Genomic DNA, 18,550 nt, shown 5'->3' with positions numbered 1-18,550 from the left:
CCCAACACGTACTTCTAATTTCGCTTTGTTTCCCACCGCGAGGCTGGGGTGGTTGCAGGTCTTAATTCTCTCCACCACCAAGAGCTGCTCTTCTGTCGATTTCCCTGATAATAAGGATTTAAGTTCCTCGTAGGACTCAGGGGCTATCAAAAACACAAAACACATGCCACGGTTACTATTCAAAATGAGACTCATGTTTCTGATAACCCAGAGGTTAAGAACGGAAAGGAACGTTAGGGATATACTTCACCAGAACACGATTTCACACGATTCTACAGACACATTTCGCCTCACACCACAGCTACCTCTGGTGCATCTAACACGTGCTCCAGAGCGTCCTGGGGCTGAGGTGAGGTGGGACGGCTACGATCAGTGACAGGCACCCGAGCACAGCCCCAGTGAGACGACGACTCCACGCCCAGCACACGGGAGGTTCAAGTGGCCCGGCGCTGGTTCTAGTGTCCAGACCGGGCTCAGACTGACACGGGAGAAGCCATGTGAGCAGAGTGTCGGCACCACCCCCAGACTCCCACCAGTCGCAGGCCTCGCCCGCCAGTGTCTCCTCTGGAAGTGACCCTAAGTCACGGGACAACCTAGGGCTGCTCACCAGAACCAGATGATTCTTCTCTGCAAACCAGACAACAGGACATGCCACGTTTGCCATAAGATGCTATGTGGCCACTCAACTGCCCAGGTCTGAACACTGGAAGCCTCCTCACAGGCGGCTCCCCAACTTCCCAGGCCCTGCCCTGGTTCTCCGGGGCGGCCACGATTCCACCACAAAAGGCTGGCCATGGAAAGAGCACAGAGAGCTTCTAAGGAAAGGCACGTGGCGTCCTCATTTTGCCGTGGGCCCACAAAACCACCTGCAGTCACACCACAAAGGCTGGCTAACACTCCGGCCAGACAGCGGGGAGAATGACACGAGCCAAGACTTCACAGGTAGGCAGGTGTCCGTGTGCCCAGAAGTGTGCCCTCGGCCCCCACTCCTCAGAGGGGCCCCAGCGAGGTAGACATATCCCCAGGTCGTGGAGGTCATCCCAAGACATAAGAAAAGCCAGAGGTCTACCTGCAAAGGTATAGGGCAGCTCTGTGCTGGCAGCTTCTCGAGCTTTGTGACCATCGCTTTTCAGCCTTTTCCCTGGAGCCTGCTGGGTCTCTCTGTCCTCCTCGCTCTCCACGTCCGATTCCAGGTCCGAGTGCCCATCAGGGCCACTGCTCTCCTCTGAGTCCTCGCTCGGGCCTTCATCCTGTTCCTCGTCACTGTTGTCATCACCGGCTTCCCTGCTTTGCTCTTCCTCGGTGCTCACCTTTCCATCCTGGAGTAGAATAGACAGGGGCACCGCAGGCTCACTTCCCCGGGGAGCGCGCAGCTGGCACATCCTGTAACCACGTCAAAACGCTGCACACGGAGCACCAACCCTGTGTTGCATTCGCCCTCGGGCACCGGGCCCCACCTCAGTGAGCTCCTGAGCCACAGGGCCTGCCAACAGCCTCCTGAATCCTGGTCGCAAGGGCTCTGGGCAAGGGTTAGCTCCTGCCACGGGGCGGCAAGGCGTGGAAGGCGCACCAGTGGCCATGGGCTCTGGTGGCCGCGTCTGCAGTGTCTCACCGCTGGCTTTGGGGCTGGGAGATGACTGGTCAGCAGGGACTTCGTAACATTTGGGCTGCACCTGGAGGTGGCAGGACCTCAACACCTGGGGGTGACCCCCGACTGTCCCCTCCTGCTCAATAGCCCGGCGTTCTGTGAGCACTCCGTTTCCTGCCTCGGATCCTTTTCTGCTGAAAAAACTGCGTCTGTATTCCCGCCCTGAAACCTGATTTGCTCTAAAGGGGAAAGGGTGTAGACTTTACAGACTTTGTAAACTAAAAACTACCGGGTTTCAGAAACTCGATGATTTTACTCAACTCGCTCCACAGCCATGCTGAGCCCTCATAAACCAAAGTGGCCGATGTTCACAGGTGAACACACAGCAGGGGACTGGCGTGCCCCTTCTCCGGGCAGCCAGCCTGCTTCCAGGCGCGGGACCTGACTCGCCAGGGACACCCACATACAGAGCGCATGAGTGTTCTCAGAGATTTACACTTCCCACCTGTGATAAACCCATGAAACAAGACACCGGAAACTGTGCTTTTGAATTCACAGAGCAAGCCGACCAGCAAAGGCAAACGCTCACTTTGTAAGAAAGCAAGTGCCTGTCGTCCTTGTCCAGGACAAAGCCGTCATTTAAGTCATCCGCTGACTGATGTTTTGGTTTTTTAGCGCCGCCATCCTCGTCCTTTCCGAGCATTCTCCGCAGCCTGGCAGCCTGAGCGGGAAAGAAAGCAAAGCCGTCTGTTGGGCGCACAGAGCTCGTCGGCAGGAGGCACGCCGTCCCTGCCCTCCTTCCCCCGGGCCCCGGTCCCTGCGGCAGCGGCTTCGAGCCTGCTGTCTTCTTTCTAATGTGCAGGCGCCAGGCGAGCAGGACATCAAGTGGGGGACCTCCTATCGCACAGGAATGAAAATAAATGCTGTGGCACAAGGATGTTCTAGTCACAGGGAAGGCAAGCCTGTGGTTCTAAGGTCTTACTGGCTAAATTATGCAGACTTAACTCCCCAGTGCACAGCCACCGAAGAGGGCAGGCACCCCGCGGTGTGGTCTGTGTGTCCAAGCCGCGAGCCCAACCACACCGCTATTTGGAAATACGCAGGTGACAGAGGAGCCTCGTAATGTGGCTGTACCGAAAGGGACAGACATAGAATGGTGTGCCAACATTCGTATATTTTTTACAATGTTTACTTATTCAATTTTTAAAAAACGTTTTTTAGTTTTGAGAGAGCAGAAGCAGGGGAGAGGCAGAGAGAGGGGGACAGAGGATCTGAAGCGGGCTCTGCACTGACAGCAGCGAGCCTGGTGTGGGGCTTGAACTATGAACTGCAAGATCATGACCTGAGCTGAAGTCAGACACTCAATCAGCTGAGTCACCTAGGAGCCCTAGTGTTTATCTTTGAGAGCGAGTGAGCAGGGGAGGGGTGGAGAGAGAGAGACAGAAGATCCGAAGTGGGCTCTGAGCTGACAGCAGAGAGCCCAATGCGGGGCTCGAACTCACGAACCATGAGATCATGACCTGAGCTGAAGTCAGATGCCTAACCGACTGAGCCACCCAGGTGCCCCAATTTTTGCTTTAATGTATGAAATTTTAAAAGGCTTCTTTAAGGCACAAAAAAAAAAAAGTTGAGAAAGCAGTACACTTTATAGTTAGCAGCTGCTCTGAGAGCAAACACTCACTGTTTATTTGGTGTATTAGAGTATTATCTGCATTTTTCTTGCTTCTATAATAAAAAAGATACTTATAGTAAAATAAACATAAACTTCAAATAGTCTAAGATTCCTCTGATAAAACTGTGCATCTGCGACCCTCCTCAGAGAAGGCAGAAGGCCTCCCGCGGGGACCATGTGGGCCGAGTGGCGCTGGGCCCCAGGTCACGGTCACAGTCACACCCATACCTCCAGCTTCTCAAGCCGCTCCTGCTCCTCCTTCGCCAGTTCCTCTTGTGTCTTCATCCGGTTAGAGGGCTGGGCCTTCATTTCAAAGCCAAGTTCACGGACCATCATGTCATATGCGTCAGGCTAGGGCAGAAAGAAGAAACTTCATTTTTAGGGCTTTTTAAAATGACCTGCACAGCCACTTCCTGCATGTCCAGTAATCCCTGGACACCATGGTGGATGAAGCCAAACCATATCTGAGTCTTTTCTTCTTGAAAGAAAGCTATTCTAATCAGTCTTGAGAACTTTAAAAAAATTTTTTTTAATGTATGTTTATTTTTGAGAGAGACAGACATAGACTGTGAGTGGGGGAGGGACAGAGAGAGAGAGGGAGACACAGAATCTGAGGCAGGCTCCAGGCTCCGAGCTGTCAGCACAGAGCCTGATGCGGGGCTTGAACTCATGAACCATGAGATCGTGACCTGAGCTGAAGTGAGATGCTCAACCGACTGAGCCACCCAGGCGCCTCAGTCTTGAGGGCACTTTAAGTAAAGATATATAGGAATTTTCACTCCTGGGAAATTCTTCTAGAAACATACGGCTTTAATAAAACGTTGCTCATTAGGCATGAAGCCCGCAAAATGTGGGTTGGGTAAAGGCAGCAATGACAGTGAGAGTGGCTCACAAAGGTGGACGCTGGCCACACATCAGTCATCCAGTGAGATCCTAGGCATTTCCTAGAAGCCAGTCACTCGTGCGAATGCAGCTTTTCCAACAATTCGGACTAAAAAGAACGTGGTAGGAACCATATACTGTTTGGAGGGAAAACTAAGTAACTGTATACATCTACATACAAACGTGTAATAGGAAAATTCAAACACCATCTGAAGAAGGTCTCACCCTCGAGGACTTCTCGTACTAAGAAAGCACCATTTTCTTGTGTTTAATTATTCAGGAGTAGATATGGAAGTCACTTTTTGTCTCTCTACGCGGACACTACATGCATTAGGAAAGTTCCTGCCCACCGGAGGATGCAGGAACCAAGAGAAAAGGAAACAGTTGTTGATGTCAGGAACAGGCCAGAGGAGACGCTGGCCTCCACCTCTTCCCAGAAAAAGGTCAACCAACTCGACTCCCACCTTGGGCTTCTCCTTTTTGTCCTTGTTGTCAGACTTGGGTGTTTTGTGTGCAAGGAGGGTCTGGATCTCTTTCCAGTCCTGATCCAGCTTCTCTGTGAGTTCCAGGGCATCTTCTCGCTGTGCCTGCCTCTCCCTCTGGGGAAAGAGAAGGGACACGGTGTGTGCCACTACCGCTGGGCCCCGACCGAGCAGCCCCATGTCAGTGTCCAGGCCACACTCGACGCAGAGTCAACACTTAATGCATCAGCAGAATAGACAGACCATGAGAAATCAGTATTGTAAAAGGAAAGCTACAAAATCTCATCACACAGAACTAATTTCCTGCTGTAAACTGTTCATTAAGACGCTCTGAACAGTCTGCCGGTAGTAAAACAATGATAAAATAATGTCAGAATACAAAACCCAACCAGACAAAAAAACACCCCTCCCCAAAACACAACAGACCATGAGAAGTATATACATGGTGAAATAAAATACCCCTATTCAAAATTAATGCTTCTATTAAGTACACAGAAAAATGTTAGCTACAGCCTAAAGATGCACAAGGAAAAAAGTCCCAAAGTGTTTTGCGAGCGTCTCTGGTGACAGAGGCCCCCACCGAGTGTGCTGGCGCACCTTCTCCTGTTTTGATTTTGCAATGAGCTCTTCAATCAGTTCTTTGCGTGACCGTGGTTTCTCCCCCTCCTCGCCTTGCTGCTGAGCAGTTTTCTTGTGAAGGAGGGCACCACCACCTCCAAAATGGGTGGCGGTCAGCTCGGCTGGCAACAAAGAACAGAAAACACGTCTGTGAAGCCCAGGCGCTGGCGCAGGACCCACTTCCTGCCCTGGTCCACCAGCGTTTACCCAAGTGTGGTCTTGAGAACCAATTCCGTATTCAAGAAAAAACGGTCACACGCAGTAGCGGCACGAGACCACAGGCACAGTGGCACTTGAGAAACGCCCGAGACCTCTCCAAGAAAACCCAGACATGGAATACCACTTGATCATGACCTGATGACTGGAAACCCCAAGGATCTACCTGCTGATTGCATTGCATAAAAGACCAGCAAATTCAGTTAAACAAGCCGAGTGAGGAGTCTTAGGAGGGAGATCTTAGGATCGGGCTGCATCAGAACCTACATTCTTCACACCTTCTTGGGCAGGGACTCGGAGATTAAGAAGTCCTGAGGGCAGGAACCCGAGCCAGCAGCATAAGACACTGATGTTCAGCCGGCCCCACTTACCAGGGCAGATGAGAGAGAAAGCACTGTGGGAATCATCACCTTTGGAATGGAAAGAATCCTTAAAAAACCCAGTATCTCAGGTGAGAAAATGGAGGCTTATACATTAAGCCATACTCACTTCCAGTAACGGAAACAGTACGTCCAGGCTGCTTTCCCCAGCGGGGCCCAGGGTCCCACACTGCTGGCAGCCTCAGCCCTCTGGTTAATGCTGCCGCCACCTGCTGAGATCGCAACGAGCACCTGCCCCCGCCACAGCTGCGCAGGTTAACGTGTGTGCAGGAAGGAAGCGCATCGTATGTAACACTGCCAGGCTCTTGAGGCTCCCGGTCGGCGACGTCGTTTCCACGGCCCACTCACTAGGGCTGGGGCCCCGTTTCCACCCGCTCTCAGCTGAGAAAACTAGAAGTCTCGCCCACCCAACCAGAGAGCATCTTTGGGGCATCATCCTCGGCCCCTCAATTACCACACAAGTGTCTGGGCCATCCCTTCCCAGCTACTCAAGGAAATGACCTGAGCGATTCAACCACCTTTGTCCCAAATCAAATTTTCTCATTCTGTTGGGTCATTATCTGATTTCTCTCCCGTTGAGGTGCTCTTATCACCCTCACTGCTCCTGGGCCCTTTAGTCCTGGGTCGCCCGGGCTCTCCGTCATGGCTGGATGGGCTCCCCACCGACGCAGGCTCACCAGTTCTCACTGCGCCTGCCACCAGGGGCTCGGGACCCTTACCACTCCCTCCCGGAAAGGCTTTTTTCTCAGCGGTTTCCAGCAGCTCCAGGCTTGAGGCCTCCCGGGAAGGTTTAACAGCATTTCCAACTGCCTGAAGCCAGTCTGTGTCACACTCCAGCCCCTCCCAAGTCTGGCAGTCCCACCTTAACAGGTGCTCGGGCTGAAACCCTGGGAATCTCCCGATCCCTCTCCTCCTCCCACACCCGTATCTAATTCATTCGGCCATCCATCCTCCTGGCCCGGCCCCACAGACGAAGTCGTTCCGTGCTCCATGCCCTCTGATGGCTTTAGGTCCTCAGTAAAAGCCAAAACCTTTCTTGTGGCCTAGGTAGCTCTGGTCTACCCACCTGCTATCATCCCTCGCCCCAGGCATGTTCCCACCTGAGGTAAGGATCATCCTGGACACTCTTGCCCTTGAATCTTTATGTGATCGCCACCTTCTTTCTCAGTGAGGCTAAAATCAAGACTACCTGACTGGCACATTCCAGCCTGGAACTTACTTTATTTTTACCCTACAACACTTTGCTTTCAATTATTCCATATAATTTAGTGACATCTTTTGTTTATCGTCTGGGTCTTCCCAGTAGTAAGTTGCAGGAAGCTTTTATTCACTGCTATTGTTTTTTTTTTAATGTTTATTTATTTTTGAGAGAGACAGGGACAGAGCTTGAGTGGGGGAGGGGCAGAGAGAGACAGAAGGAGACACAGAATCCCAAACAGGCTCCCGGCTCCGAGCTGTCAGCACAGAGCCCGACGTGGGGCTCGAACCCACACCCACCGCGAGATCATGACCCGAGCCAAAGTCGGATGCCCAACTGACTGAGCCACCCAGGCGCCCCTATTCACTGCTATTCTTATAGCACCAAGAACAGTGCCTGCTACATAAGCCAGTATTTATCAAATAAACAATTCCTCTGTTTCCTAGAAAATTTATCAGAAAACACTATTTAGTATTTTAGTAATTCAAGACTATTTACAATATTTTCTGAAAATAAAAGTATACAAACCATTAACTAATAAGGTGGTATTACATAAGAAATTCAGTCACGGGGCACCTCAGTCAGTTAAGTGTCTGACTCTTGATTTCAGCTCAGGACATGATCTCAGAGTTGTGAAACTGAGCCCCAAGTCAGGCTCTGTGCTGACAGTGCAGAGTCGGTTTGGCATTCTCTCTCTCGCCCTCCCCTGCACGCACGCATACGCGTACTCTCTCAAAATAAATAAACGTTAAAAAAAACCCAAAAAAACAACAAATTCAGTCTTGGAAAAAAAATCTTCCATCAGTGTGCTTATATCAGGATTTAATGAGAAAGCTTTTTAGATACTTATGTATTCTGAAATCCAACTATAGTTTACAGTATGTTAAATGCTTGTTTTCACAATGTGATAGAGAATAACACTGTGGTTTCAGTTTAAGTCAAACCCAGAGGGATGTGAGGCATAGCTCCACCTGGCTCTGCAGCCCCAGGCAAGTTCCCAATGCCCAGCCTCAACCTCAGCCTCTGCAGCTACACAAGGAAGTAACAGCCACCTGTCACCTCTCCTACTATACGAGACTACACCGTGTCATGCAGCTGGACAAAACAGAATGTGTTTCCAAATGATTCCTTTGTGAAGTTATAGTAAGTATACATATTTTCAAATATAAGAGCCTTTCTTTTCTAAGTTACCTGGGTTTTGGTGAGCTTATAACCAAAATCAAAGGATGCCAGGAAATCTCTAATGAACAGTCAAGCCCCTAAGACCCAACACCAGGAAGACATGGAATCCAGCGTCTCCTCCAGACACCCGAGCATCACAGCCTCTTGTGCCAATAAGGCCACGGCCACTCACCTTGTGAAGGCCAGTTTGGAAACATGAAGGTGTCAAGCGCTTACCTTTACCACAGTGAGTTATGACCAGCTAAGTGACCGTGTTTAACACTTAAGCACTCAAAACAATCTCGAACAATGAGAAGACAAAGAGAAAGGCACAGAAGATGAAACTAGTCTTCTACAACCCCCCAGTCTCAGCACAGCTGTGGTCCCATCCCCAGTGCCATGCAACAGAACCATGTGTGCCCTACGTCCTAAGCCTTCTGACCCCAGGAGCATCCAAATTTCAAAGGGCAATCACGGCTTTAATGCCTTAGCTTTCCACACACTGTAAAGACAAAAGCTTTAAGTCAGTTTTAGTTTCTGCATCTTTCTGAAGATGTTGGAAAATGGGACACTTTTTTTTTTTGGTTTGTTTATTTTATTTTTTTTTTTTTAATTTTTTTTTTAACGTTTATTTATTTTTGAGACAGAGAGAGACAGAGCATGAACAGGGGAGGGGCAGAGAGAGAGGGAGACACAGAATCGGAAGCAAGCTCCAGGCTCTGAGCCATCAGCCCAGAGCCCGACGTGGGGCTCGAACTCACGGACCACGAGATCGTGACCCGAGTTGAAGTCGGACGCTTAACCGACTGAGCCACCCAGGCGCCCCTAGTTTGTTTATTTTGAGAAAGAGAGTGCACATGCAAGCATGCACACAAGCAGGGGAGGGGCAGAGAGACGGAGAGACAGATTCCCAACCAGGCTCTGTGCTGTCAGCACAGGGCCCGAGGTGGGGCCCGATCCCACGAACTGTGAATCATGACCTGAGCCGAAATCAAGAGTCAGATGCTTAACCCACTGAGTCACCCAGCTGCCCCGAAGCTAAATTTTATCTGCTTTGGTACCACGATACCATCTACAAATAAGAAGCCCAGTATTAACTACTCCCCAAACTGCCATAATTGATTCCATAGTAATAAAGACTAAAAGAACCACGTAAAACCGTTAGTTCAAACATTCAGACCAAACTGACTAAACAGGGGTAGCAAAGCAGTGTGGGTGAGGGCAGTCAGTGAGGTGGGTTCTACCCATGGCTCTGAATCATGGGTCACACTAATCACCTTGTTTCTCTGAGCCACGGGTAAAAATGAGCTGTGGTGAAGTTCAAATAAGATAAGGGATACGGAAGTGCTTTCTCGGCCTAAAAAAGCCTTTGTCTATGTACATATACACCCTCTGGACATAGTGAAAAAATACACAAAAGACCCTGTCACATGTACAGTTCTTGAGAGGCTAGAGATGTGGCACTTGTATCCCACGTTTTCCTAGGTCTCCAAGGGCTGGAAGAAAGTGATGATGAGCAGACTGCCCCCACTCGCGGCCCTTACCAGACAGCGTTCCTCCCTCCTCAGCATCACTGTCACTATCGACAATGTCATTATGTTTTTCGATATCTGCCAAAGACTGGCCGTAATGAGTTAATTCTTCATCTTCGTTGAGGTTGTAGATGCTTTTCTTTTCATGCTGTCGCTGACAGAAGAAAAAAAAAAATCAACTTCCTAAAAATTCCCCACCATTTAATAGCAAAAATCAGTTATTCTTCCACTATTTACATAATGTAACAACGCAGCCCAAGCAGTTTCCAGTTTATTCTGGGTCACGTGAGCAGTGATTCAGATATAAACAGAACCCCCGGAAGGTAACCAAATCAGTGGGCCAGCTCAGCCACCGGTAACTCATGCAGCTTTACCCACCAGGATGTTCCACAACCTACTCGCAATCCACCCGACCAAGCCGCAGGAGCAACTGAGTCAAGAACGCCAGGAAACATCCTGCTGCACGTTCTAGTTAAGCTACTCTTCCACCCAAGCGGTATTTGCAAAAGGCTGCTTCCCCCTGGCCTACGCAGACAAGGTACAGGATTTGCACCTCGTGCGTGAGTGCCCACCCAAGTATAGGTGAACAACGGGCACGGGGCAACTGCCTTCTCCCTGTGCTGGACTCTTGTTCAGTCTGCAACATAAGACCCTCCTCCAATTGTCTTGCATACCTGTTGTTCCAGGGCAAACCTCTTCATCATCTTTTCCTCTGGGCTCATGTTGCTACTGTATTCCCCAAAGCGCTTATCTGTGAATACATTGGACTTATCCCTTTCTTTGTACTCCTTTAGTAACGTCTGGGTACGCTGGAAAACAGATCACAGAAAAATCTCACACTGGTCCCGGTGCAATTCGGAGCTCTGATGGCTTGGCGATCTTGGTCCCTAAAGGGAAAACGTTCCTACAAGGGGACACGGGATGGTTCCGACGAAGCGTAAGACGACACTGCCACCTGGCCATTTTGTACGCCTCAGACCACTGAAACCAACAGTCAAAATAAAGGGGCTGAGCTGCCAGCTGGAAAGACTGACCTCAGTTACCGAGGGAAGCTGGGTTGCCACCATACAATGGAGACGAAGAGAGGACCGTCTGGGGCCCAGGGGATTCCCTAGAGCATGCGTGGGGACCTCCATGCCCAGTACTAAAGGTTAAAGAAAAAACAACAGCAACCAAAAGAAAGCAGAACGCTGGAGCACGCAGGGGTAGCTCCACCAGGTGGAGAAGCTGGAGGAGCTAAGGTTCTGGCTGAGAGGAAGGGAGACATGAACAAGGACTTGAACAGGAAGCCCTATATGTAAACCGTAACGCCATAACCGATCGCAGACACAAAGACTGTAGTAAGGCGGGCCTGTTTTCTCTTTGGTACATACGTGCCTTTGCTGGTAAACAGTCAATCCCTGTCACCTCTCCGATTCCAGATCCATAAATCTGTCTGCTTGCTAACGGTTATTTGCGACTCCAAACCAGTACGCGTGGCATTTTCGTGGTCATTCACGTGTGTGAGGCCCAGGAGGTGAGGTCAAGAGTGTGGACACTGAATTCCGCCAACTCCACCACTTCCCAGCTACGACTCTGGGAGGCACCTCACCTCTCTGTCCACCAGAGGCCTCACCTATAAAAGGGAAGTGATGGTAGTAATCACCTCAGGCTGTCGGTACGGGAGCCACAAGATGGCTCAGGACAGAGCCGGGCACGGTGTGTGTCACACTCAAGTCTAAATCCTTTGGGTCTCGGCTCCTCCATTCCTGACCTGAAGAAAGGCCTGGAACCGTTCTTGTCTCAGGTTCCTCATGCATTAAATGGGGTAACAGTACTTCCCTCATAAGGCTGACCGCGAGGATTCAATACGAACCCCTTGGTACGACGCCTATTTGGTGTGAGGGGTCATGGACACGTTAACTCTTGTTATTTCACAAGTTCTGTGAGAACTGAGGAAGGTGAGGCCTAGCCATGAGATGGCGCGTGCTGCCCAAAGCGCTGCCACTGACAAGAGAGAGGGCACGTGGGCCAGTGCGTTTACTTCCGAGGGACTGTCACTGAGAAGACGCGGCCCCCCCAGCCCCTGCCACCCTGTCCGCCCCACTCCCCCACTCGAGCTTTAACCGCCCTGGATGACCTGAGTTCCCCTGGGACAGCTCTGAGCTCTTCCACCCCATGCCGTGCCACACTCTCCGCTACAGGGGACGATGTGCCTCGGTCCCCACCTGTAACATTCTGCTCGCCCTTCCGAGCTCCAGTGTGGCTCCCACTAGGAAGAAGTTTCCGATTTTCCTACTGTACCTCCTCCAGACTGTCAGCCCCCAAAGCACTCAGGTTCTACTTCTGATTCCTTCAAAGGCCTGTTTCTACTAAGTACTTGGGCCAAGCACTGGGATCAGAGGAGGCATCAACACCTCCCTCCACGCCATTCACCCCAGGCCTTCAGCACAGAGCACGGAGGTGTGGGGCCCCGGGCACGTGGAGGTGTGGCACCTGACAGGTGAATCTACCAGGGGCTACAGGCGTGAGCAACCTGCCCTGTTGGGGCCGTAGGGCTTGGGAAAGTATCAGAGGCGGTGACCTGCACCAGCCCCTGGGAGACTTGGCGGGGGGTAAGGTAGGACTTTTTGGACAAACTGAGTTGTAAGAGGCAAAGCAAGGACAACAGGTTGGGCCAGACTGGGAAGGAGTCTGAGAATGACAAGCTGAGAAGTTTAAGAATAATAGCTAGTGTTTAGAGAATGCTAGAATGCTTACTATGTGCCAGATGTGCTACTTACTTAACCTTACAAGCACTAGTAGAGAAAGACGGTTATTACCATCCCCACTTTAGAAATGAGAATACTGAGGCCTACGGGGTGAAAATAAACACGGCTCTTGCAGAGCCCACACCGTCCCATCCCAGAGCCTGCCCTGGGGTGGATCCCGGGGCACTGATCAGAGGCCATCCTAAGTTTGTCGTGACCACTCCTTGGAGGAAGGATGCCGACCGATTCAGTTCAAAGCTGGACCGGAGAGCACACTGTATGACGGGATACAGTCGGCCGCCCTAGAAGGCAGGGGGTCCAGTCTCAGGTGACCTTTATCTCCCAGCAGCTGGAACAGAGCTAAGGCTTCACAGCCATTCAAACCAGCGCAAGCCCTGGCCCTTACCAGTTCTGAGACCTTGGGAAACATATACGCCCTTTCTGTGCCTTAACTTTCCCACCTACTTGAACTTTTCAATAAAATACTAGTGTATATCCCTTACAGTAACAACAAATATCCTAAACAAACCAAAGAACGCGTCTCAGAGGCTGCATATAGAGAATTCCATCTGCACTGACTTCCAGAGGTGCAGATTATTCTGGAACCCTAAGTACAGGAAAGAAGGAAGCATTTCAGTTTCCTCTCAAGGGACAAGGTGCTGCGCTTGGAAAAACAGAAACACGTGCTCTCCAAACGTCTGTGAAGCATCCCCATCCCGTGTATGCCTACCCGGGGAGGAAGAGCATCCACAATCCTCGAACCAATAGCTCAGAGTCCCCGAGAGACAAGGCTGTAGGAGGTGTGCGCAGGGGTCACGGGGCACAGAAGCGATGACCCACGCCCGAGAGAGACGAACACGCGTGTGCTGCACCTCGACGAAGCGGCAGCAGCTTTCCAGGGCAACGTCACCGCCGCGCGTGCAAGGGCAGCAGGCGTGAAGGCTCACACGACACACCACAGAACGCCCAGCCGTGCCGGCATGAGTCTGATGTCTTGAAAGGAGCGCCTCTGGCTCTCCTAGCGGCCCCAGGGCGCCAGCGTCCTCCGGGACCTCCGTTTCACAGCTCCGGGGACCGCGGCGGCCCCGGCACGTCCCCACGTCCCGGAGGCGCGACCCCCGCCACTCACCTTCTGGACGGCCCGCGCGCGCGACACCCCGGGCAGCCCCACGGCGTGGCGCGCCTTCCTGCCCAGGACCGGGAACTTCTGCCGGTTGACCTTCACTTCGAACGGGTTGGGGTTGGGTCTCGCGCGGCCTCCCGCCGGGGCCCCCAGACCCTTCCTGCGCGCCGCGACACCCCCAGCCTTCCCCATGGCTCGCATCAGCCACCGCGAAGGCCCGCTCGGCCGGCCGCACGGATCGCTCCGTCCGGAAACGCGTGCGGGGACCTGAGAGCCGCCCCGCCCTCGTCCCGCGAGAACTGAGCCAGTGAGGCGCACAAGCGACCGGCAAGCTAGCCTATTCGCCTACAGGCCAGCGACCACAACTCCCAGCAGGCCACGCTCTCCCGACCCGGCACTTCCTCCCTGCGCGCGGCCTTCTGGGAGCGTTGCTGCCCTGCGCGGCGCCGCACCGCGGCGAGAGGTGCGCCCGAGCTCCCTCTTCTGGGAAGCCGTTGGAGGGAACCGGCCGCTGTGAGAGTGGGTAGCGGCGGCGGCGGCCGTAGCCGTCGCCGCCGGGGGGCGGGGAGCCCCGGCCACTGAGCCCCTCTCTGGGGTGGGGCTCGGCGGAGACTCTGGGCGGCTGGGGAGCCGGGCCCTGAGGAGAGCGTTGCCCTTGCCAGCCTCGGGCGATGGGGCCGAGAGCCCGGGCCCCGGCGCGGGGAAGGTAACCGCAGATTCCGGCGGTAGGCGGGCTGCCAGCGCCCCTCGCCCCAGCAACTCGCCCTCTGGAAACCCGGGCAGCGAGGGCAAGGGCTCCCCGGGCCGGCGCCAGCAGCTTCCGAAGCAGCTGCGGCGTCGCGGGCGGTCTCGGAGGCAGCAAAGCGGTTGGTGGCCGTGGCGGCGGCGGCGGCTGGAGGGGCAGCAGCCGGAGCCGCGACAGCTGGAGCGGCGGCGGCGGCGGCGGGGCAGCTCCCCCGGGCCCTCTGTGGACCCTCCCGAGCGGGTGGCGTCCTGCGAGCGATGCCCGGAGGCGCCAGAGCCCTCTCCATCTCCCCTTCCCCCTCGCACACGCCGAGCCCGGCAGCGGCGGAGGCGGCGGAAGCGGCGGCGGCGGCTAGGGGCCATGGAGCTTGAGAACCTCTTGGCCAACACGCTGCTGCTGAAAGCGCGCCAAGGTGGGTGCACAGGGGCGCCCGACGCCCCGCAAACTCAGATCCTCCGAGGAGCCCCGACCCTGACCGGGAACCCCGATCCCCGCAAAGCCCCGAGCCACCGTCCGCTCGGTCGCACTATTCGCACCGGCCAGACAGCGAGGGGTCAGCTTGGGTGCCTTAGGCTGCTCTGCGCGCCGCCCTGCACCCCTCTCAGCACCTGTGGGCCCAAGTAACGGTAGCCTGCGCCCCACTCTTGTCGGTGTGAACCTGCTCCGTCCTGCCGCCTCCAGTGCGTCAGCACAGGCCAGCGGGGTCCTGTCCTGGGAGGAGGAAGCCAGACCACCGAGTGAAGCCGGCGAGAAACAGCCGTGCCTTTGCGGTCTTTAAAGGACAAAGAAGACAATCCTGTTAACAACCCTAAGCGAGAACCTTCCATTAGTCTTTTTGGACCGTTATTTTACATTTATTTATTTTTGAGAGACAGAGTGAGACAAAGTGAGCGTGGGGGAGGGGCAGAGAGAGGGGGAGACACAGAATCCGAATCAGCCTCCAGGCTCTGAGCGGTCATCACGGAGCCCGACGCGGGGCTCGAACCCACGGACCGCGAGATCATGACCCGAGCCGAAGTCGGACGCTCAGCCGACTGAGCCAGCCAGGCGCCCCTGGACTGTTATTTTAGCATAGCTTTTTGGTTTTGAGGCTTCGTGGTGTGTGGAGTGGGTTTTACCAGGCAGGACGTGGTGGCGGATTCAACAGTTTGGTACGAATCCAGCCTCGTATCCACGAAAAGGCACAGTTGACCCAGCCCTTTTGCTCAGAGATGGCCCTGGCCCCGACCGTCCTTCTCGTGCCTCCCGAGAGAGTGGAGAGCTGGCGACACAGCTACCCACCTGCGGTTCTGCAGCCCCTTTGCTCCTGCCGAGTGGGTGACGGAGCAGGTGCTTGGTGTTTGTGCGCGATGGCGGGAAATGGCCGCCGGAGGGACCGCATTGGCCACGACTCCGGAGTGAAGACGGTGTGGAAGGGGTGCTGTGCACAGTCTCCCAGGGCTGGAGTCCCATCCTGGGCGCACGGTCCGTGAAGTGGTCCTCTTGGTCACTTGGGATGCTTGTTGGGAAACATCAATAAACTCACCTTGTGATTGAAATAGCGAATAACGTTCTGTGAGAGAATTTAATGTGGAATACAGCTATTTCAGATCTTTGGGTTTTGTTTCCTTTTTAATGCTCTCCCCTTTCCCATTTGTGTCCTAAGTGTTTTTTAAGAGGAAAGAGCTTCATCAGAAAGTGCCTGATCTCTCAACTCAGTGGAGACAACCCAGAAACGGTCAATAGGAGTTCGTGAAGTAAGATGACAGGTGCAGAGAATTAGATACCTAAGTTAGGTTTAAGTAGAAGGATCCAGAATTAAGAAGTAGTGAATTTTTTGTTTTGTAAAGTGTTTCTCATATTAAGAGTTGAAAACAGGAACTTCATTTTCTCACATATTTTTGTGTGCTAACTTGCATTATTAAAAAAAATTTTTTTTTACATTTATTTATTTTTGAGAGACAGAGCACAACTGGGGGAGGGGCAGAGAGAGAAGGAGACACAGAATCTGCAGCAGGCTCCAGGCTCCGAGCTGCCAGTACAGAGCTGGACAAGGGGCTCAAACTCACAAACCATGAGACCGTGACCTGAGCTGAAGCCAGACGCTTAACCAACTGAGTCACCCAGGGTCCCTAACTTGCATTATTTTGAAGAGTGAAGATGGGTGGGAAGAAAGTGGGTCTTATTTTTCTGTTAAGGCAGCGGGAAGTCCCTGAGAGCAGTACGTTTCAGTGGAGCATTTGATTGTGTTTCGTGTTTCTCACTTTGAACTCCAGATTGGTCATAGAAGCGAACCATGATCCCGGGCACCCCAGCGGCTCAGTCTGTTGAGTGTCCGACTTCGGCTCAGGTCACGATTTCACGGTGTGTGAGTTCGAGCCTTGCATCAGGCTCTGTGCTTATAGCTTGCAGCCTGGAGCCTGCTTCGGATTCTGTGTCTCCCATTCTCTCTCTGCCCCTCCCCCGGCTCATGTTCGGTCTCTCAAAAATAAACGTTAAAAAAAAAAAAAAAAAGGTGAACCATGATCCGTGGAAATCTGGATCTGTGGAAACCCATACTAAACCTGTTTTCTTTCCATTGTACTGTCATCTTTGAGTATAATGTACAAAAATGGACTGTTATATCGAGCAGATTTCCTTACGGTGCTGTAGAGGTTAGGTGATGAGGTGAATATGAGGGCTTTGTAAGGGCTAAATACTTAAAACCAGTATTTCCTGCCATAAAGCCTAGGACTGCATACTTTCAAAAGAGTTTTAAATTTTGTTCCTTAAAGTATTAAGCCGTCATGTTGTGATTCTTACAAGGTCTGCCCTGTCAGCAGATAGTGCTTACTCCTGTGTTCAGAAAGAGTCATTCTGTCAGTGTGGTTGATGCTCAGAGAAGTTGAATATGAAATATCAGAAATACAGGACTATATGCTGAGTGTTGGTTATAACTGAGGGCTGTTCTTCCAAGTCAAAGCAGCTTATTTGCTTTAGAAGCTCCTAGACTGTCTCCTAGCAAGGGTCTTCTGGGACATGTGTGTTCATGGCTGGTTCCTTGTGTTTCTGGCGCACGCATTAGAAAGTTAACGTTTGAAAGGAGTGTACATAGCAGAGCAGTTATATGTTGGCCTTGAGAATTACACTGTTGGCTTAATAGTATGAGTGAGGCCGTTTTCTCGATTTGTTTCAAAAATATTCAATGTCTTTTTCTGGTCTCCAACAGATTTGTTTAAAAGAAAAAAAAACAGAGGATTTGTTAAAACTGTTCCTCCTTTTCAGGAATGTTGGGAGATAAAGCTACATCGACAAAGTGGTTTGTCACTCTGCCAGCACACTTTAAGGAGGCAGAAAATGGGGGTGCCTGGGTGGCTCAGTCGGTTGGGCAACCGACTTCGGCTCAGGTCATGATCTCACGGCCTGTGGGTTTGAGCCCTGCATCAGGCTCTGCGCTGACAGCTCAGAGCCTGGAGCCTGCTTCGGATTCTGTGTCTCCCTCTCTCTTTGCCTCCCCCACTCACACTCTGTCTCTCTCTCAAAAAATAAACATTAAAAAAAAAGGTAGAAAATGATCATACTGTTAATAAAATAAAACAGAATCACTGCTTCCCCCCCACCCCCAACTTTTAGGATTTTTTTTCCTATGTAATACATCTGTTAGGCAATTTGTGACCTTTCATAGCTCTAAATGGTAACCTTAAATTGTTTACATCATACTTATAAAGAGACATTCGCCCCATTTTCTCTTAGAGAAACGGACAGCGTAAATAGAGAGGGAAGAATAAAATATATGTATGTTTAATGTGGATTTTGGCCTTTTATATAGCAATTCCATTCTGATTTCAGATGATAGTGTTATTTACCAGTTGTTTTTTTAGCATCTGACGCATAGTTAATATCATTTTTTTAATGTTATCATTTTTTTTAATGTTTTTTAACGTTTATTCATTTTTGAGAGACAGAGCACGAGTTGGGGAGTGGCAGAGAGAGAGGGAGACACAGAATCTGAAGCAGGCTCCAGGCTCTGAGCTGTCAGTACAGAGCCCGATGCGGGGCTCGAACCCATGAACTGTGAGATCGTGACCTGAGCCGAAGTTGGGCACCCCATCCCTGTTATCATTTATGCCATTGTTGAGGCTCCCCAGGATTTTGGTTGCAAGGAATCTCTGGAAATAGCTTATAAACCCTTTGATTCCAGAGGTATAGTGGCCAATATTTGTGTTTCCTTCATTGCACTTAATTTGATCCCACACCCAAGAGCTA

The 18,550-nt window shown here is 51.9% G+C and overlaps 2 protein-coding genes across 10 annotated transcripts in view; one reads left to right on the top strand and one right to left on the bottom strand.

Annotated features, from left to right (window-relative positions):
• Positions 1-13,849, bottom strand: part of NOP14 (NOP14 nucleolar protein) — a 24,933-nt gene extending 11,084 nt beyond the window's left edge. Inside the window, exons 1-9 of one of the 2 annotated variants that reach the window (XM_040489081.1) lie at positions 13,588-13,849; positions 10,404-10,538; positions 9,742-9,883; positions 5,222-5,364; positions 4,607-4,741; positions 3,489-3,611; positions 2,178-2,309; positions 1,070-1,319; positions 13-143 (exon numbers count right to left, since the gene is read on the bottom strand). In XM_040489081.1, coding sequence (XP_040345015.1) covers positions 13-143; positions 1,070-1,319; positions 2,178-2,309; positions 3,489-3,611; positions 4,607-4,741; positions 5,222-5,364; positions 9,742-9,883; positions 10,404-10,538; positions 13,588-13,782 — 1,386 coding nt within the window. In that variant the 5' untranslated portion in view covers positions 13,783-13,849. Of the gene's footprint in view, positions 1-12; positions 144-1,069; positions 1,320-2,177; positions 2,310-3,488; positions 3,612-4,606; positions 4,742-5,221; positions 5,365-9,741; positions 9,884-10,403; positions 10,539-11,136; positions 11,317-13,587 lie in introns of those variants that run through there. The other variant, XM_040489084.1, reaches the window with a different exon arrangement.
• Positions 13,850-14,048: 199 nt separating this feature from the next.
• Positions 14,049-18,550, top strand: part of GRK4 (G protein-coupled receptor kinase 4) — a 103,507-nt gene continuing 99,005 nt past the window's right edge. For 4 of the 8 annotated variants that reach the window (XM_040489078.1, XM_040489070.1, XM_040489071.1 and 1 more), the window contains exon 1: positions 14,050-14,738. In XM_040489078.1, coding sequence (XP_040345012.1) covers positions 14,687-14,738 — 52 coding nt within the window. In that variant the 5' untranslated portion in view covers positions 14,050-14,686. Of the gene's footprint in view, positions 14,739-18,550 lie in introns of all 8 variants that reach the window. The other 4 variants (XM_040489080.1, XM_040489073.1, XM_040489066.1 and 1 more) reach the window with 2 other exon arrangements.

Source organism: Herpailurus yagouaroundi, unplaced genomic scaffold (assembly GCF_014898765.1).
Source record: "Herpailurus yagouaroundi ecotype Mexico unplaced genomic scaffold, PumYag 28, whole genome shotgun sequence".
NCBI lineage: Eukaryota > Metazoa > Chordata > Mammalia > Carnivora > Felidae > Herpailurus > Herpailurus yagouaroundi.
This window is presented reverse-complemented; position numbering and strand designations above follow the sequence as displayed.